At 40.0% G+C, this 22,155-nt stretch overlaps 1 protein-coding gene across 2 annotated transcripts in view; it reads right to left on the bottom strand.

Moving 5' to 3' along the window:
• The window catches only part of LOC126334727 (serine/threonine-protein kinase ATR-like), a 402,997-nt gene that overhangs the window by 269,864 nt on the left and 110,978 nt on the right, over positions 1–22,155 (bottom strand). For both annotated transcript variants that reach the window (XM_049997265.1, XM_049997266.1), the window contains exon 10: positions 15,698–15,925. In XM_049997265.1, coding sequence (XP_049853222.1) covers positions 15,698–15,925 — 228 coding nt within the window. The remainder of the gene's footprint in view (positions 1–15,697; positions 15,926–22,155) is intronic.

The following is a 22,155-nucleotide window of genomic DNA, read 5'->3' as shown; positions in this document are numbered from 1 at the left end:
TCGCTCCAACTATCACAGCTTACAACTCCTCATCTCACATACCTGCGTCTGATGAGGATAGCAAATATCTCCACCTTTTAAGAGGCACATAGTGCTGAAAATGCCCAGGTCTCTGCTGGGGTCAATAAGTCAAGGGAAAAGGTGTGACAGTGATCTGTGCCAGGTGTTCTGGACGGGCACTCACATTTTCAATTGAGAAAAATAGCGTTCAAATACATCCTAAAGTATTCATTTATAGCTTTAAGAGAGCATTTCCCCAAAGTTGGACTGAAAAGGACAAAATACAGTTTATTGTCTCTAAAATGGTTGGAGAAGTAGCTATATGGGCTACCGACGCAAGCGAAAGATGTTCTTCATGTCAGGAATTTGAAAGGCTATTTCTGGCAAAATTCTGGTCATTTAGCAAACAAGAAAGATTACGAAATGAGGTTTATAATCCTGAGATATTCAATCCTAAAAAGGGTACTCTTAGGAATTATTTTGAAAAGTACACAAACAAGACGAAATTCTGGTATAATTTTATTTCGTTTAGGGAAGTAATAAGAATTTTAAGACCTAGATTGCCAATTTATATTCGAAAACGTCTAGTAACAGTGCCCGATGACGATCTTGAATATTTTTTGTCCATGGTAGATGAAGTAGACATTCTGTTAGAAGATGCCAGACATCAGAATATTAACAATAATTATTATCAATTTAACGTAAGTAGTGGTAATGGCAACAACCTTAACTACAACAATAACAACTTCGCTCAGGGAAAAGGCAATCGAAATGGAATAATAATAATATTAATCAAAGGCAAAATTTTAATTCTGGGCAAACGTATAGAACTTCTTTTGGGAACAATAATCCGAATTTTGGTAACAACCATTATTACGGTTCTAATAATAATAATAATAATAATAATAATAATAATAATAATTTTGGAGTCAGGAACAGTAATAATACGTCGAATGATGTCCAGATAGGAAGTGTAGATCTACAGAAAACCAATCACAAAATTTTAATGGAATGCACCCGAGTACATCGTGGGCATGTAATAGAAATGTACAATGGGAGGGACCATGTGTGAGTAATGGTAATAGTAATTTCAGAACCAGTATAAATAGTGCTGACAATTCAATACTGTTATCCAATAGAAAAGGTTTTAATAATTCCGGTGCTTTAGGTAACGGTCAACATACTCTGAGAATAGTAGCAGTACACGACGAAGCCAAACTTACGACTGAAACTAGGGAGGTAAACTGAATCCAGTCAACTTAGGCCTTCTTCAGTTGGCTGGAGGGAATCAGGAAGGCAAATCGTGTGATACGTATATACTCCGATATAATAATGAGAAAGATATCCGAGAAGAACTGTTAGAGGAAAGACACTGTATGGAGACCAATAAAGAAACTTCATTAGCCATGGTGGAGGTAAAGATTGGAGAAATTCCTGTGCAGATATTGATAGATACTGGGTCCTCAGTGAATGTCATAAATTATAGTTTCTACAAGCAGATTTGTCGATGTAAAACGACGCGGACTTTACCGGTATCTGGGTGCATGATCTCTGGGGCATTTAGTGTTAAAGCACAATGTGTGAGGATGCAGGTTCAGGTTGAGATTGAAATACAAGATGATCGACTAATAAGCGACTTCTTGATTGTTGAGAAACTTTCTGTAATGTGTATTTGGGGTTGGAATTTCCTATGAAATCACAGTGCTATCTTAGATATTAAAGAAGGTACATGTAAGTTACAAATAAGTGATGAATTTGTTGAGTTAAAGTTCATGAAAAGATTTGATGTTCATGGAATGTACTGTAATGGCTTTAATATAAGATGTTTGAATAATGACATTTCACTGCAAGGTTGTGATGATCATTGCGAGGATCATACAAATGAAATCAATGAAAATATTATTAATGATAAAGTATTGGAATCAGAATATCTCATGGATTTTCAGAGGGAAGATTTATCTTCATTGTTGAGGAAGTTCAAATCCGTTTTTAATAATAATAAAAAAAAAACAGGAGTAATAAAAGGGTTTGACTATAACAAAAGGGCTTATCCGCATAAGAATTTTTGTAGAGTAAATTACTCAATACCTTGGTCAAACAGAGAAGGTGTTCAAAGGGAGATTGAAAAGGTACTAGAATGGGGTATTATTGAACCGTCCAGTTCTGAATATTGCAGTCCGTTGTTGGCAGTGGAAAAGGCAAATGGTGGTCTAAGATTGGTTCTAGATGCTCGAGGCACCAATAAAATTTTAATACCCGTGAGAACACGACCTGAAAACCTTGAGGAATTGCTACAGAAATTCTATGGAGTCTCTTGTTTAACTTCTTTGGACCTCCGAGCTTCTTATTGGCAAACAAAAATAACAGAGGAATCACATAAATATACGGCATTTGCTTTCAGCGGCTGGCATTTGTTTTCGGTGGCCGGTGCTATCAATTTAAAGTCATGCCGTTCGGATTAAATATTAGCGGAGGAGTTTTCATAGCCGCACTGGATACAGTCTTGGGAACTTAATTACTCGAAGCAGTGACTGTATACGTAGAAGACTTACCGATAGCTACTCAAACTAGAGAAGAACATTTATATTTGTTAAATAAAGTTTTAGAAAGATTAAAAGAGTATGGGGTTACTGCTAATTTAACAAAATCTAAATTTGGGAGAAATAAGATCAAGTTTTCGGGGCACATTATTTCACCTAGTGGTATTATACCCAATCCCAAGAAATTAGACAGTCTGAAGAATGTTCCTTATACGAAATCTAAAAAGCAATTAAAGTCATTTCTGGAATTGGTGTCATTTTTTCGAAAGTTCTTACCTAATCAAATTCTTAATAATGGCGTTTTATTAAATTTATTACGGAAAATTGTGTCATGGAATCGGACTACTGACTGTATTCGCGATTCCTTATTACAAGCAGAGATTTTGAGGTATCCGGACTTGGAAAAGGAGTTTTGCATTGCAGCTGATGTGTCAAACGTGGGACTGGGTAGTGTTCTATTCCAAATGGAGAACGAGAATGATCCTAATACTATTAGAATTATCAGTTTTGCAAGTAGGATTCTATCTGCTTGTGAACGGTCGTATAGTACTACCGAGCTGGAAATTCTGGCCTTTGTCTGGTCGTTGAAGAAATTTAGGTATTTTGTTTATGGTAAAAAGATTATGGTTTACTGTGACCATCTAGCAGTGTCATTCTTGTTATCCAGTAAAATGTTACATGCCAGGTTAACTCGCTGAGTACTACTGTTGCAAGAGTATAAGATCGATGTAAAACATGTGAAGGGTCGAGACAACGTAGTAGCAGATGCGATTACCTAAAGGTTTAAAAGAAAATAATTATGACGATAGTGAACACAATTTTAAATTATTTTTAATTTGATCAACATCTTATAAAAAGGAGTTTTATGAAATGTGTAACAAAATCACTGAATTGCAATGTACCGATAAGAAGCGGAGCAATATAATACGATCTTTGAAACAAGCGAGTAACGTGAATGGCAATAAATATCAGCTGACCGGCGGGACATTGTACTATCGTAAAAATGCAGATTCCAACTATTTAATATGCATACCTACTGAATGTTTGACTACGTTTATTTGGTATACTCATTTAGTTTAGGGACAGACGGGTGTAAAGAAATGTGTAAGCAAATTATTAAGATATTGTTTTTACTTAAACTTGAGAAAATATGCAGTACAAATTTTGTCTAGATGTGTTTTGTGTCAGAAGACTAACCCAAGTAATATAAGTAATAAAGCAGAATTACATCCTATCAATCTGTTTCGACCACTGGAATTGGTTTCGTGTGATGTAATCGGACCGTGACCAATTGTGAAGAGAAATTTTCGATACATGACACGTTTCTACGATGTGTTTTCAAAATTTATTAAGTTATATCCTATAAGAACTACGAATGTAAGACCTATGTTGAGGATATTTGTGAATAAATATATTTATGGTGTAGGGAAACCAGACAGAGTAGCTACAAATAACGCATCATATTTTATTAGTAAATGTTGAAAGCAAGTGATGTCCAAACAGACAATCCGGCATACCTTCATCTCCAAGCACAGACCTCAAAGTAACCTGATAGAGGGGGTATTAGGGATTTATGAGGGCTCACATTTTGAAGGACCATGTAAGATGGACTGAAATGTTGCCAATTTTCGAAAATATTCATAATAACCTACCACATCTCTCTACAAATTGTACGCCTAATAAGGTATTTTTAGGTAAACAGGATTCCATAGAATGGTTATCTAATCTTCCGATAATGACTAGATCTCCTATGAAGAAATAAGATTTATTTAAAGTAGTACATCAGTCATTAAAGCACCAAGCCTGTATTAGGAAAAGACAATTTGACAAAAATGTGAAACCTGTATCTTATTATAACATAGGGGATAAGGTGTTAGTACGTAAATACCGAAAGTCATCGATCTGGAAGAAGATCAATAAAAAATGGGAATATTTGTTCGACGGACATTCTCAAATAATAGGCAAACCTTTTTCATGTAGTTATGTATTAGCAGACGAAAAGAACCGTGTAAGAAAAGGCATTTATCATCATGCGTAAATTAAGAAGTTTATTTTGAAGTAATAATAATATTATGATTTCAAATGTTAATATTATTGTGGTTATTATATAACAATTATGTGTGTAGAAGTCATCTGAAGTGCCTGCAAGTTAATATTACAGAGAAATCTTTATTATGAAAGTTATTAGTTGTGTAGGTGGGCTTTATGCCTGCGGTAGTTCTTAGTTTTGTTCTGAATATAATAAGTAGATTTGTTTGGAGGATTCTAGGCGTAGGAAGGCTTCACGCCTTTAATAAATTTGTTTTATCATTTGTTTGAAGTATACTAGGTGTAGGAAGGTTTCACGCCTTTAAGAAAGTTATCTCATCATTTGTTTAAAGAATTTTGGAAGTAGGAAGGCTTCACACCTTTTGTAAAGTTATTTGAACATTTGTTTGGAATATTCTAGTTGTAGGAAGGCTTCACGTCCTGTGTAAAGTTATTTGAACATTTGTTTGAAGTATACTAATTATAGGGAGGCTTTCTGCCTTTAATAAAGTTTTCTTGTATTTATTTGAAGAATACTAGGTGTTTGAAAGGCGTAACGCCTGTGTTTAAGAATTGTTGACTGTGAAGAAGTTACTTAATTGTTATTGAAGTTTGGTAAAGGATTTTATTTAAAGGATATTATCTATAGGTATTTTTCACACTTTGAAGGAAGTTTGTTGTGTCAAACATGAAGAACACTAATGGTAGGAAGGCATTACTCCTCAGAAACTTAATTAAAAGAATTTGTTTGAATAGTATTATTGTGAAAAATCTTTAGATTCTAATGAGAAATGTTTACAGATTTACTTGACGATTGTCCAATATAGATAAGTGTTGTTTTTGTGACGAGGTTTCTTGAGTTTGCTTTTAGGTTAAAATATGATGTTATCCATAGATGGATTTTTAATGAAGGAATGGTAGAATTATAAAGAATATGCTGGCTTTACGCCTGAAGATAGTTGAGATTCAAATCTTCAATTTTTATTTACTTAAGGGATAAAAAATTCTAATGCATAATGTAATGACATTTGTCACCTTTGTTACTGTATTAAGTTTCAATACTTAGATTAAGTAAACTTGACACAAGTAAATGTCTCTGAAAGTTTTCTGGAGGTAGGAAAGGATGTTTTTGCAATGTTATCAGATTCTCTTGCGTAGTCATTTAACAAAGATGGTTCAGTAAAAAGGAAGTGTTTGTTTTAAAAGAAAGTGTCGTGTGAAGTGTCAGTGGTACAATATATTAGTGACGAGGGAAGTATGTTTTCAAAAAAAGTAGGGAAAAACTGCTAATACAATTTCTTCATGAGATGCATAACTTAAAATGTCTTAACTATAGAGTTAGAATTTATAGAAGGTTATGAACCTTTATAAGTAATCGTGTGAGTAACTGTTGGCCTCCGACACGTAGATTGAAGATTGAACTGAACAATGTTACAAACGTGTGTGTGTGTGTGGGGGGGGGGGGGGGGGGGGGGGACATTCAGCAGAAGGTATTGGAGAAGAGAATGTGGACAAATTAATTAAAAGTCAATGGAATATTTTGAGTCTACTGCTCCAACCTAAAATTGAGCAGTAGTGTAGTAATATCGGTGATTATCGTCGAAGATACAGCTATTAACGGCTGTATACAACAGAACAGCGGACTTCAGGAAATAAGTCTCGGTCGCAAGTCAAAAGAAGAGGCGGTCGAGTGAAGAACCAGATCGACAACGCTGCCTGGTCGATCTGGTGCAGTCGGCAGCATCTCTTTGCGAGTTTCATCGGCAGAATTGATGTCAATTGTCTGTATTAACCATGAGATACTGACGTATTGTCATCAACATAAAATTCAAGAAATTGTTGAAGTTCAAGTTTTGTAAAATTTGTTTTGTATAGAGTCACGATATTTTTTAAACAGAGCAGTGCGCTTAGGCTCTATATAATAGTGATAAATTTAAATTATTGAATTGTGTAGTGGCAGTTCGGTTAGGCCAAATTATTAATTTTATTATGATACTCCAGTCTCTATCCTCTAGTCTGTTCAAAGTCAATTAGGACACACAGCTTTAGGAAGCAACAATAGGAGCTTTATTAAACCAGGGCGCAAGAATAAATCGCGACGAGATTGTTTTTTGGGAAGAATTAATTTCAGATCAGAATTAGAACTTTTGCCATATTAGAGGAACGGGGAGGTGATCAATAATCTCTCTGACTTTTAACGTCACTTCGTGTGAAGATTTAAATATTTTACGGAATTAACGATTTTTGGACCGATTCGGACTTTGTATTGTCATAGTGGAAAAGCTTTACTTCACACGACCAGTAATCGTAGTTCATGATAGTTTATGGATATTAAACGGGAACAATCTTTTTATCGAAAGTGACAGAACATTCTTTAGTATCTCTGATATTGACGGGATTCCAGATTAGATACTTATTCAAAGAACTGATTTATTAATAATTATTGTTAAATAAAATAACGTGTCAATAAGAAACTGATTATTCGCCTTGAACTTTCTTCGATTTAGGTTCATAAATAATTAGGTTACGTGATTTTCACCAAGAATAAACTGCAGACTAGTAACTGAAACTAGTGAATGAGAATCTATTGAAAACACTAGTATTAATTTAATTATGGTTTTTTCCTTCAGATCTGGGAAGACAATACGTGTAGTGACTCACTGGGGTTAATTTAAGAACTAGCCGGGATAAAACAAAACTCCTCAATACCAGTCAATGTATAGATAAATTAACATTCCTACTTTCATGCAAGATACGGAAGTCGGGATAGAAAACAGGGTCACTACACAAGCTAAACAGCAGGCAGAGGCTCCAACAGAGCAGCCAAGGACAAACACAAAAGTAAGTCAGTGCAACAGTACAGAGAAATGGCAACATAAAAAAGCAAGTGAGCATACACTGAGTAAAAATGCATCAAGCTAGTGCTACCTGTGATAGACTCTGGACATTACGTAATAGAAAAAGGGGAAGTTACAATTCCACAGCCACTGGCCAACATATTTAATATTTACACTGCTGAAGGCAGAGCTGCAGATCGCTCCAACTATCACAGCTTACAACTCCTCATCTCAGATACCTGCGTCTGATGCGAATAGCAAATATCTCCACCTTTTAAGAGGCACATAGTGCTGAAAATGCCCAGGTCTCTGCTGGGGTCAATAAGTCAAGGGACAAGGTGTGACAGTTCTGGTCGGGCACTCACTGTAGAGAAGTCAAGAGTCGTGTTGGAGGTGGTGATAGACTGATACTCCACCTGAGGCTGGTAGTCAAGAAGCAATGAGGGTGGGCAGGGACGGGGAGGGGGGGGGGGGGGTGTCAACCTCTGCTAGCTGCTGCAATGATGGAGGGAAGAGCTCCACCTCCATCAGACATCCTTCTAGCTAACAGTTCACCAGGGTAGGGGTTTCACAGAATAAAAATGCAAATTACAAGGCTATCAGGGCATATGCCATGGGAATGTCGGCAAGCACTGCTCAGTGCTTGAAGCGAGGGGTTGTCTGTCTCTCATGCCCGAGTGTATGCCATCTGAATAACTGGGATCTGGTGCCCGTAACTCAATGTGACATGGGCGTTGCTGGTTAGCATAGCTTGTCATACAGTGCTGACCCACTGCCACACTATAAAGTTGCAGTGCATCCACACCGGTGTCCCCCTAAATGTGTGTGCGCAGATGGCAGAACCTTGCTGATACTGTGGCACAGCTCTCGGGCCAGAGACACACAGCACCATGCGCAGAGGGTCAAAGAGACCACCAGGCTGATGGCCTCAGCTGGACTGCACCTGTTGATCAGAGCTGCTTGGTAAGACGTCAAAAAACTGGACAGGGCATGCTCTCTAATGATCTCCAACACTATTTTCTTCAATTGCAATTTGAATGTTTTGACCAATCACATGACCTCTTCATTAAATGCTAGATGGAATGGTGATGTGGGTAGATGCTTAATACAATTTCAATGGCAGAGTGCTTAGAAATTCTTCAAACATAAACTGAAGACCATTGTCAGATACCAGAGTGCATAAAAATGGTGGCCATGGACCAAAATGTACGTTGCAATGTCATGGAGGACAATCTAGCAACATGGTTGTGACCACATGCTGTATAGCTTTGAACTGCATGCACAGTGGCAGAATTAATTGCTGGCCAACAGACATGTCACTAGGCCAGTGCTTTCATTTGGGACATCCCCCAATGGTATGCATGTAACATATGCAAAATGTGTTGTCGCAAAAACTATGAAATAGCACCATGACAAATCTGATCTTTTGTAGCTAGCAGTAGGACACCACTGACAACGCTGAGCCTATCATGAAGTTTGAAATACATCCAGAGAGCTGGGTTTCAGCCCACAGGCAAAGGCTCCAGCTATCCTTGCTAAGGAACAGATCCTCACTCGTAACTGCTGTAACTTCTCCTGTAGACAACAGAAATTCGTTTAAGGTATCCTGAAGGTTTTGGTCCTGCACTAAACTAATTGCTCTCTGTTTGTCGAAGTCAATGTCAGGACCCATAGGTAAGTATGGCATAGTGTCCACAAATGCATACTGGGAGATGGGCCAGCAGTGAATGCCATAAGAATAAATACTCAGAAAGAAGGTCAATGCTGTGCTGTTCTGTCCATGAGCTACAACTGGGGACGAAGCAGCGAAATGAGTGGATTATGATCTGTACGCGTGTGAAACTTAAGTACCATACAAGAACACAAGAGACCTTTTAACACCATATATGATCACAAGTGCCTCCTTCTCAATCTGTGCAGCTGCTGAAAGCTTAAGGCAAACGCAACAGGCTGCTCCAAGTCATCAGGATTCCTGGGAGAGAGAACAGGTCCAATGTCATATTGGGATGCATCAGCAGCCAAAGTCAAAGCCTTACCAGGGTTGAATGTAGTCAAACATGGAAACTAAGAGTAACAAAGATGAGCAGCCAGAGGAACAAACTTTGCATAGTAATTTACCTTCCACTGAAAGGACTGTAACTCCCTAATATTCTTAGGAACTGGCATTTTGTTGATTGCTGCAGCATGCTCTGCCATTGGTATTGTACCATCCTTATTTAACAAATGCCGTAAGTAGCACTGCTCTATAGGAGCAAAAAAACTACATTTCTCAGGCTTTCATTATGGTCCACTGTGTAAAAGTGGCTGACAGACTGAGTGCAAATTGTGCAAATGCTGTTATCTTGTTGAGACTGAAAACAAAACACCATTCAAATAGTTGGTACAGCAGGAAATACCACTGGTAAGTCGATCAAGAAAACATTGGAATATTTTCAGAGCCGAAGCTACCTCATATGGCAACCAGTTACAGTGGTGCACCCCAAAATGAGTATTTTGTACTAAAATCCATTGAGACTCAGTGTCCAAGGGTAACTGCAAGCAAACATCATGGAGATCAATTTTAGAAATATACTGACCGCAGGCCAACTTAGCTGACAACTCTTCGGGACACAGTATGGGATAAACTTCTATTCCATTACATACATTGATCATGTTCTTAAAATCACCACAAAGTGGAACATTTCCACTGGTATTCTGTATAATGATTATGACATGGTCCTCTGGCTTGACGAAACTGGTGACATTACTTTGTGGTTTCAACATCTGGATCAACAGAACTTAGAAACCACAGATAGTTTCAATGTAATGTGGGCCTCAAAACTGATGGCCCTACCCACATCCTTACCAAAAGAAGCACGAGTTGGCATTCCACATTTTTGTATTTGACCACAACTGGTATTTGTCTCTGCAAGAGAATCTGCTGCCCACTATAAGGTACTATTCAGCACTGAGAAATCTGTAAGGCAGGAGAGGGGCACCCCAAACGGTGATAAGAATACAAATTGATTAGACTTAACAAGGCCTTAGTCTACACCCGACTGCCTCCAAGTCTGCCACAATATGTTGTGGCTGTTGGACTGCCGACATGCCTGTGGACTAAAGTGTGCTGTCCAGTAACACAGTTTGCCGACATTTTCCACGAACAACCACTAAGTGTCCTGACGAACTGCAAGTGTGACAAGCTGCAAAGAAATAGCTGATACAGCTCTCATCACATAATGAACAGAAATCTGAGCAATAATACAGGAGCAAGTCCAGCACAGTGGAAGTACAATGCTCTGCGCCTATGTGAATTCAGTGAAAGAAACATGTGGATGACACCGAGAGTGGTCCAGTACAGCCCCTACCTTTGTAGCATACCTGTGTTGGGATGCCAGAGTACCCATTCCGTTATTATGCTCATCTGGTCACCTCATAACATAGAATATGTCCAGAGGGTGTATATTGGCATCCTGTTGCAGAGCATACCCTACAACATGACAATTGTCATTTCAGTGCCTGTTTCACTTGTGCCATCTGGATTCTTACCCTCAGAGCTCAGCAGGTGGGAATTAGCCTTACAAACAATCATGTCCTTGGTTCTCATCACCCATCTGGCCTTAATTTACATTAATTTCTTCCGTCTCAGCATTTCTTCTCAGTAACTATTCCTTTCTTCAAGCACCTTAAGTTTCCCATATCTTTTATTTTCTGACCTGTCTATTTTTCCCCATCCTCCACATACAGAGCTTGCCACACTTATTAACTTATCGTCACTAGGCAACAAAAACCTCTTAACTCCATCTGACAATGAAATCCACGTAACTCCGTTACCAAATGTTGACAATTATGCCACATAGCCTGTTGAAACCTTCCTTCTTCGAGTTGTACGCTTTCGCCATCTAGCGGCAATAATGAAAAACTCACATCTCCTGCGATATGTAGTTTGAGCTGTAAACCTCGCATCTCCAGTAATCGCCACTGTTAGTGTGCAGGGCAAACATATGCTCCGAGATTAAAACGTTTTTTGATGTGATTGTAACCTATTATACTGACAGACCCAACACTGCTTTATTGCAACAGGTACGTGTTAGAATTCCTAGGTATTTATGTATTGTATTTTAATATACAGAATTAATAATGACCTCGTTAAATACAATGTTGATTTACGAGTTTTTCTTTGCGCATAAAGCAGACTGCACTCGGTATATACGAGTTTTTAATTTTAGAATTTAACAGAATTCTATACATTCTACAATAACTACTTTGTTTTCAGCTATAGGTAAAAAGAGTAAATTCACTCTTCACCTTATGAAACAAGCTGACAACGCGTCATATTGTATAAAATCACCGGAAGAAGATTCTAGTCAGGTTCCTCCTTGTCCTAAACCAAAAGAAAGAGTAGACCTACAAAATGAAGGTAAACCGTAGTTTATAGTGTTGTAACTTCAAGTAAGATCCTTGTTTGAAAGTTGAAGTGACTAAATTATTTAAATATTATTGATGACATTATTGTTTACACTACAGATAATGAGGAAAAAGAAGCCATACAGAGGCGAATTCCACTTCTGAGTTTGAAAGTCTTTTCGAACACAGCAGCGAGGGTGATATCTCCAGTGGCAGTAGCGATGTGTATGATCCAGGTAAAAACAAAAATGACCATAACAGTAACAACAGCACGGAAGACGACAATGACAAATTTGATGTGGGAGTAAAAAGTACTAAGCAGTGCCGTGAAAGGAAAAGAAATCAATCACTTCAAAGTTTGCAGAAAGGAAAACGTATGAGAGGACAGGATTATTTAGGAATACAAAAAGATGAGTTTGGCAAAGAGAGACCAACAATGAGCAGGAGGAGGGGGGAAATGAAACCACGATGTACTTGTAAACATTCTTCCTCAAATCGGAACAGGAATTGCAAAGATATTACAGAAGAGCAGAGACAGGTAACTTTTCATCATTTCTGGCAGGATACATCTTTGGGTGAAAGAAAATTTTTTGTTAGAAGCCATGTCTACTACGTTCCAGTTAAAAGACACACAAATATTTCAGAATCTAATAAATCTCACCTTCTAACACACTATATTACAATTTTGTAATAGAAGGACAGAGAAAAACTGCCTGCAAGACTATGTTTCTGCATACTTTGGGCTTAGGCGAATGGAGTATCAGAAAATGGGCATCTAGTGCATCAGGAAGAACACTTGCAGGAGGGCCTCAAATGCACGAGAGACCAACGAAAGTTTCAGGTGGATGATAATCAGATTCAGATTTTTTTGCAGAGTTGCCAAAACTGGAATCGCATTACTGCCATCATTCTTCCACAAAACTCTACTTGGAACCTAACTGGCAAAGTAAATCAGAACTATATAGGGAATATAAGGAGTTTTGCAAGAACAGAGGACAAATCCCAGCTGCTTAGAAACAGTTCTGCAAGTTATTCGATGAAAATAATCTTAACTTATTTTCACCTAAAAAGGACCAGTGCGATCTTTGTTGTTCTCACCAGACAGGCAATCTCTCAGACAATGAATACTCTTTGCATATGGCCCGAAAAACTGAGGCAAGGGAAGCGAAAAATAGTGATAAATTAGGACCAGCTAGAGTGTTCACTATGGACCTTCAAGCACTTATGCTTTCTCCCAGACTAAAAGCATCTCCACTGTACTATAAAAGCAAACTAAAGGTCCATAACTTTACCATTTATGATTTAAAAAGTAACGATGGTTGTTGTTACTTTTGACACAAGAGTGAAGGTGGACTAACAGCTTCGGAATTTGCCAGTATACTTGTGCATTTTATAGGAACTTACGTCCAAAATGATTCAGAAGCTATTTTCTATAGCGACGGATGCACATACCAGAATCAAAACTCGGTCACAAGTAAAGCACTGGCTCATCTCGCCAATCAGAAAGCCATTACAATAGTGCAAAAATTTCTGGAGAAAGGTCACACTCAAATGGCATGTGATTCTATGCACTCCACCATAGAAAGGAGGTTAAAAACACACATTTATACTCCAACTGGCTATGTAGAAGTCTGTACTACCGCAAGACAAAGTCATAGACTTTATGTTGCCAATTATTTGGACCACAAGTTTTTCAAGTCCTATGATAAACTCTTGTTGTATTCGTCTATTCAGCCAGGATCCAAAATTGGGGATCCGATAGTGACTGATATCCGTTGTCTCAAGTATGATCTCCCCGGAAAAACGGAATATAAATTGAAATTCGGCGATACATGGGAAACATTCCAAGAACGATGTCAAACATATCCAGCTCATCTACAGTTCACCACTAAAGAACAGTCCATAAAAGTTAATGCATTTGCAACAACTAAAGCTGGTCCTTCCTAAGGATGTGCATTCATTTTATGACACACGGTCTCACATTTGTAATGAGAGAACATGTCCGTGCCTAAAAAATTGCAGATGAAAATAAACTTGTTTACAGCCATCTATGACTCTGATTGTGATAGTAGCATCAAAAGTAACACTAATAAATGTTAATAAACTGCACAATTGTTTACAGTAATAAAAGTTTAATTAAAGCTAACAATATTGCTTCTATGATTTTTAAACACTGTAATTTATTAACATTCAGATTCCAATATTTTGATCAATGTGAAATTATTCATTTCACTTTACATCTGTAATAATGTATCCTTACAGATGTTTCATAATACACAAATAATGCAAAGTTTAGCTAAGTAAGTATTTTTAAAACAAATTAAACATTCATTCATTTCAGTTCTTAACCATGCACTCATTACATGCCTCTTATCTCCATTACTACCAAAAAAATAACTGTGAAAACCTCGTAACTCCAAAAACCGGCAGACAATTTGAAATACATAATAAAGTCTTATGTACCACTGACGGGATCCATATTGTGTAGCAGAAACCACTACATTTGACTAATCAGGTCCCCATGTGATTTCAATAATTGTTTTTTTGTTTCTCCTGTAAAATTTGACTAATCTGAGTTTTCATTGCCTAGCGACATTATGATGTTTTGTCAGTAATCTCTTTCTTGCTTATTCCCCTTTCTTCCACCTTTATGCTCTACAGTTTTCAAATCTTGTCTGGTACAGTCCCCAACAATGTCTTTCCTTCTCATCCCATCCATTAAGTCTCCCCTGATCTGGGGTACTGGGTGTCTTTTCTGAACTCTCCCCATTTCCTAAAACTCACCAGTCCTTTCCCTTCATCCCTCTTCCTTTCCCTTCAATCCTTCTACTAGAAGGAACCACTGGTTGTAAAAGCTTGCACTTTAACTTAACTTTTATATAAGTTTTCTCCTTCCATCACTTGGTGAGTAGTAATATCAACCATAATACTAACTTCTTACTTCAATGTAGCAGAGTTTTATCACTGTCGTCAGCCACCATCATTCAAAAATTGATTAATGTCCAGTACAGGAGATAGGATGCAGATGTTTTAAGTTAAGGCTAACAATGACTTTTAATTATCAAATTAAAGAAGTTAAAAGTTTTAATTAAATGCATTTTTTAACATTCTATGATACATTTCCAAGTATTTCACCTCCATTCCCAGGAGTACTGATTTACTGCTAACATACGTTGACAGTTGAGTTAAGACTTTATAAGAAATTGTACTCATTTTTTAGCAGTTAAAGCTTGGTTTTCAACCAATTTTCAGCATGTGCTACAACAAATATCACACACAGGAACCATAGAAAAGAGAGGAGATACATATACAAGTAAAGGGCATAATGAAAGTCCTTCCAGCCTATCATTAGCAGATGCTCCACAATCTCAACAGCAGAAATACTTGTAAGGAAATATCTTCCTTACTAAGGAGATATCAGAAACGAACACATGTCTAACGCCATTTCACTGGATGTTTTTGTCTTACAGGAACTTGTCATAATGTAACCACTTCTTCGAAGAGTATTTGACGATATCTCACTTCATCTTTATTTATTTATTTATTTATTTATTTATTTATTTTCCACCCTACCTGAGAAAGATCACACAAGCAGGAGCACAATCCGTGTAAACAGAATCATTTTATCATCTGCTTGGAGAGGCACCAGGACTCCCTCAGTGTCAATACAAGGATAGGGTAGTATGAGAGGATAGATGAGAAAGCCTCTGTCTGAAATATGTATGGGCGAATGTGTGTCCGTGTGAGATTCTGACTAATAGCAGAGAATACCAAATATTTATTTCTTTTTTTATATTTCATCGATTTATGTACTGATGCAAGACACAACTCATAAATTATTTTTTATAGCATAAGCATTTTTTCTGTAATATAAAAGTGAAGAACCATATTTACTAGGCAACTCACCTTTCTCCATAGAAAATAATCTCTCCAACATCCAAGTAGATGCCATGTAAGTGTTCGCCCACCTCTGCAGCACATGCTGTAATAATGTGAGCAAATTTCAGATGCACAACAGCATTTAAAGTCTGTGAATCTGTAACTAGATGTTCCTCCTCACATAAATCTTTCAATGTTGACTCCAGACTCTTAAGCAGTGATGACCATGTTCTGCTTCCTGTTGCAGCTAATATCCTGTCAAAACAACAATAAATGAAGACCCAGAATTCAACTTCTGCATCAGCTGGAAAAACTAAATAAATCACGAATAATCCAAGTTCTTTCTATTATGCAAAAAGATTTACATAATACAGAAAACACACTCAACTGCATGCAATGAAACTAAAGTGGAAAGTCACACACATTAACGTAGATGGCTATGGCTGGGAGGTAGGGGCAGTAAGAGGATGGAATAGGAATGTGGCACTGGTAAGACAGGCCTGATGCTGGCAGTGGAAGTTCCATGGAGCACACAATGAAGTGGCTGAATTGGTAGAGAGGGAGAGACTTCAGGTATAGCAGAGGGAGAGGAAGATTGCGGAAAGGAGAGTGCGAGTATAAAAAGGGTGACACAGGAGGTACAGATACGGAGATGCACGTGGGTGTGGGTCAGGGGCTAACGGTATCTGAGGCCAGGAGTGTTCTTCGACTCCAATCCTCCTCGTCTCACCTGTTATCAATCTTTGCCAAAAGAACGTAGAATACTGGGATTATAGTCATTAATGAAACTGGTCACTGTAAATTGATACACATTACATCTCATAGAAAATTATTCCAACAATATCAGATATGAAGCTACGATTTTCTAATTTTTCTTTTCGCCATGACTAGTTCAGTGATTTATCTAGTGAACACTTCAGTTTTTCCACATATGGCACACAAAATTCAGATTCCACACAAACTAAACTTAACTTGAAGTTTTCCTTTATCAAAACACACAAATTTTATTTCACTTACCCTCAAATGTTTACTAGCAAGAACCTTGACCTTACTCTCTAATGATGCAAAGTAGGCACCAAAATTATTTTTCAGGGCAAATTTACCACTGGCATTACATTTCACACCAGAATTCATCTTAGTTCTTAGTGTTCTCTCTCTCTCTCTCTCTCTCTCTCTCTCTCTCTCTCTCTCTCTCTCTCACTCTCTCTCTGTTTCTGTCTCCTCCTCCTCCCCCCCTCCCCCCCTCCCCCCTCTCAAAAGCAAGCCTATCACCTAAACTTTGAGTTCTGTCCTTTAACACATCCAGTTCACCTTTCAACTGTGGAACTGCCTAATGCTTACAGTTATCACATCTTGCGCAATTCAGATCCTTTTAATCAGCTCACGTTCTTCCTTAAATCTCCATTCTGCCCTCTCCTCTGACTGCTCCATACCGCCATTTAATGGTGCATCCAGTTGATTCAACTGTTCTGCTCTTTCATCTCAACCTCTTCTTCACTGACAGTAACCATTTTTCGATTTATACCTGACATTTCTTCCCCGAACCACTTGATCCTTTCAGATACAGCAGACATTTAAAACATTCTACAATAATATTTTGTGGTCATTTACTACAGGCAGTCAGAGTGGAGCTGAAAGGCTGGGAGAAGCCTCTGCCACCCTGCAGAGCTGCCACTGGTTTATGAATACAATTGAATACAGCAGATAGTGGAGGCTGCTGCTGATTTATGAGTGGTTGTTATGGTTCATAGGTGTGAGGAAAGACGAAAACAGTGTCAAAACTGCAAGGGAGTAACATACAGTGGTGGTGGATATGGTGTTATGGGCACTCAACAGTGTAGTCTTTAGCACCCGAACGGAAACAACAACGGACGAGTGTCACTAAAATGCAGCAAGTGCAAAAATAGGACTAAAATTAAAGGTGAAAGGCTACATAGGCAGTTTGCACGTCAACAGTTGCAAAGTGGAAAGCAGCACATAAAGAGGATAACTGCAAGAGAACATAGGGGAAAGGGTTAAAATGAAACATGTCACATGTTTGGAACTGGCCTATTACAAGAATAAAAAGGAGTAGTAAGCCACTCGGCAACACACTAAAAATTCCAACCTAAAATTTTAGGATGAAGCCGAGAAACATCACAGTACTTTAAAACTTTCTTGACACTCGCCTCGTCATCGGCTAAAATCGAGGGCAGATCCCCACTAATATTAACTTCCGCCCTGACAGAACGATATAAATCACACTCAACTAAAATGTGGCGTACAGTGATTCGGACGCCACAGGCATCACACAGCGGGGGTTCCTCTCATCGTAGTAAGAAGGCATGCATAAGAGGACAGTGCCCTATGCAAAGACGTGTAAAGGTCACTTTGTCACGCCTAGGTGACCGGCAGGAGGAACACCACGGCTGGGTGGTGGGTTTCACCAACCGCAGCTTATTTTCCCTCACCGCCAGCCATTCCTCGTCCCACAACTGCATATACTTCCGTCGCAGTACAGAAACAACACTTTGCAAAGGAATAGAACATTGTGTCACCTCCGGTAATCTGCAGGCATCCTTGGCAGCTCTATCAGCTTGTTCATTTCCCCGTATGCCCACATGCCCTGGCACCCGCAAAAGGACACTTGCTTGCACTGTCATTGGAGGATGTACAGCTGGTCGTAAATCAGCTGTTCCAACTTCTCCGCTGGGTACAGGTGCTGCAGTGACTGTAATGCGCTCAGTGAGTCAGAGCAAATTAGGAAGTTTTTGCACTGAGTACACCGTATCTGCTCCAATGTCTTCAGGATCGCGTGAAGTTCTGCGGAAAAAACAGTGTATTCCTGGGGAAGGCGAATCCTGATGACACGTTCGGGGAACACTACTGAGCAGCCAAGAAATCCCCCCGTTGGGATCCATCAGTATATACTACTGTAAATCATGATGCCAATCTAAAATGTTAAAGAATAAAGATCTGAATGTAAAATCTGATGTACTGTCTTTCTTAAAATTTGCCGAATCTAAAATCAGTCTGGGCCTCTGGAGGAGCCAAGGTGGATATCTGCTCCAACCTCGATGTGACACATTAAAACCGGCCACACCCATCTCTAAAATGCAATCCTTTGCACGAATCCCATAGGGCCTTGTTGCTCATTGCCGGTTGCAAAAAAGCCTTTCCAGTGGAGGCCAAGCAACAGTGTGGTATGCAGGTGTGTATGGTGTGGATAATGTTTGATAGGCCTGGCGCACCATTAGTAGACGCGGCCGGAGGTGAAGTGGCGGTTCACCTTCCTCTCCACACAGGCTCGGTACGGGGCTCATTCTGAACGCCCCAGTGGCCAACCAAATCCCCTCATGGTGCACCACACCCAACAGCTTCAAATAAGTGGGTCTTGCAGACCCATACACCGTGCATCCATAATCAAGCCGGGACCACATGAAGGCTCTGTAAAACCGGAGCAGACAAGTCCTGTCTGCTCCCCATGTGAGGTGACTAAGACATTTTAAAATAGACAGCACCTTGAGAGACCGTTTTTTCAGTTCCTTAATGTGTGGCAGCCACGTAAGCTTTGAATCAAAAGTGAGGCCCAGAAACTTCATCATGTCTTTAAAATTCAGAACAGTGTCCCTCATCCGCAACTCAGGCAAGTCAAAAATGGAACAAGAACGGTTAAAAAGAACACACACCGACTTATCAGCTGAAAACTTAAAACTAATCTTCTGTGCCCATTCATCCAAACGTCGCAGAGTGAGTTGCAACTGACAAGTCGTCGTTGCAAGGCTTGAAGAAGAGCAAAATACAAAGAAATCATCCACAAACACGGAACACTGCACAGGACTTTTCACAACAGACGTAATACTATTAATAGCAATAGCAAAGACCGTCACACTTAAAACACTACCTTGAGGGACACCGTTCTCTTGTTCAAAGCGACTAGACAGTACGTCTCCGACTCGGTACCGAAAATAATGTGGCGACAGGAAGGACCAAATAAAATTGGGAAGACGTCCACGAAAACCCCATTCGTGGAGCTGCCTGATGATAAGATGCATCCAAGTAGTGTCGTATGCCTTTTCAATATCAAAAAATATGCCCAACAGGTGATGCTGGCGCAGGAAAGCCTGTTGTATGGCCGCCTCCAGGAGGGCCAGGTTATCAAAAGTGGAGCGATACCTTCTGAACCCACACTGAAAGCAACTAAGGAGTTGTCTGGATTCCAACATCCAGACAAGGCGGCAGTTGACCATCCACTCCAAGGTCTTTCCCACACAGCTAGTGAGGGCAACACTACGGTAACTACCCGGGCACATGCGGTCTTTCCCAGGTTTTAAAAGAGGAATTAAAATTGCTTCACGCCATGAGTCGGGGAAGTGACCGGACATCCAAACTAGATTAAAAAGTCAGAGGATTTCTTTATTTCTCTCTGTGAGGTGCCGCAGCACGCTATAGTGGATTCTATCCTGACAAGGGGATGTATCACGAGTCCCACACAATGCAGAATCCAGTTCGCACATGGAAAATGGGCAGTTGTACTCTTCTGTATTGCGTGAGCGGAAGTCAAAACTGCTCCTCTCAGCAGCCACTCTGTGGGGCTGGAAAGCTGGATTCTGACTGGCGGTTGAGGTAATAGCTGCAAAATGAGCCGCCATAGACTGGACAATATCTTTTGGGGTCGTTTGGAGAGTACCATTCCACATTATAGCAGCCAAAGGGCATCTCCCACCTCTCCCAGAAATCCTCCTGATGGTCTCCCATACAATGGGACTTCTTGTAGAACGATTAATGGTGTTAAGGAACTGCTACCACGACCTCTTCTTGCTCTCTCGTATAATCCGACGACACTTTGCCCTCGCCACCCGAAAAGCTACTAGGTTCTCTACAGTTGGCCGGCATTTGAACCTACACAGAGCTGCCCGCCTAGCCCTGATTGCACAGCGGCATTCGTCGCTCCACCAAGGGACAGGCTGCCGCTTCGGTGTCCCGTGGACTGTGGGATGGACGCTTCACTGGTGCGGTGGATCACTTCAGTAATATGATCCACCCATTCCTGGGCACTGACCAGATGTTCAAACTGGGCGAGTTGACTATACAGTGCCCAGTTGTCTCTACCGAGCACCCATCGAGGCGGTTTCCTTTCCGGTTCCACTGCATGTGGCTAGTGAATCCAGATGGGGAAGTGATTGCTGCCGTGTAAGTCATCAACCACTTCCCATGCAGCAGTGTGGGTGATGGCTGGAGAGCAAAGTGATAGATCAATGGCAGAAAACGACCCAGTTGCAATGCAAAAATGCGTGCTTTGACCTGCATTTAGCAAATAGGCACTGGTAGACAGAAGAAGCCTCTCAATTGCTCTACCCCTGGGGCAAGTACTCACAGAGCCCCAAAGCATATTGTATGCATTAAAATCACTACAGAGGATGAAGGGGTGGGTGAGCTGTGTAAGAAGATCACTGAGAGCCTCTTCGTCAAGCACATCATGTGGGGGCAGGTAAAGCGAACATACTGTTAGCATATGATGCACATGTACTAATATTGCAACTGCCTGTAAATCCGTCGTGAGGGAGAGAGGCGAGGAGTGGTAGTCTGTGTTGATGAAGATACCTACTACTCCTCGAGCTCTCTGTCCACTCAGTTCGTCCTTTTTGTGGAGGACATAACCACGTAGCTCAGGGATGTATGTTTCACTGAAATTTGTCTCTTGCAGACATACACACATAGGTCTATCCTGAATCAATAGACGTAGTTCCTCCACATGTGTCCTGAACCCTTTCAGGTTCCATTGTAGTATGGGAGCCATCACGGTGGTTGTATTTTCTGCCTCCCTTTCCACCGAGGTGGGGAGACTGCAGCGGGTGGAGGCTCAGTCTTGGGGCGAGATGATTGCCCCATATTCTCAGACTCCATCAGCTCTGGGGAAGAGTCTGATGAAGAATCTAGCGGGACACGTTAACATGATCCGAGGGTTTACCAGCCAATTTAATCTGTTGGTGCTGCTTCACATGTGCTTTCCTTTGTTTAGAGAGCTTTGCTGGAACCGGAGCTGGGGTGTTTATGACCATGCTGGGCTTTGGAACAGCCTCAGCAATCAGAGATGCCTGGGGCTCTTCAATGTTAGCTACTGTACCTTTCTCTGCTGTTCTAGGAGGGGCTACAGGCTCTGATACTCTTGCTGCCTTGCAAGTGCACTGACATGCACAGGCGTTCGTGCCAACACTAACAACCGCCGTCTGTGTAGATGCATCGACCTTTGGAGACGGCTTCTGAACAAGGAAGCAAAAGACGTAACGAATGTGGGGGCTTCATGGTCTTAAAGATCTTTTTGGCTTCACTGTAGGGGATACGCTTAGTTGTTTTTATTTCTTGTATTTTAAGTTCCTCTAGGAAGATTCTACAGTCCCTACTCCAAACAGGGTGGCTTTCAGAACAGTTTATACATCCGACAGGCGACGAACAGTCAATTCCGTCATGGGCAGCCTTACTACAGTTGCCACACATCGCTTCTC

The sequence above is a fragment of the Schistocerca gregaria genome, chromosome 2, assembly GCF_023897955.1.
Source record: "Schistocerca gregaria isolate iqSchGreg1 chromosome 2, iqSchGreg1.2, whole genome shotgun sequence".
Classification (NCBI taxonomy): Eukaryota; Metazoa; Arthropoda; class Insecta; order Orthoptera; family Acrididae; genus Schistocerca; species Schistocerca gregaria.
Note: the sequence above shows the minus strand (reverse complement) of the source record. Positions and strands in the feature narration are given on the sequence as shown.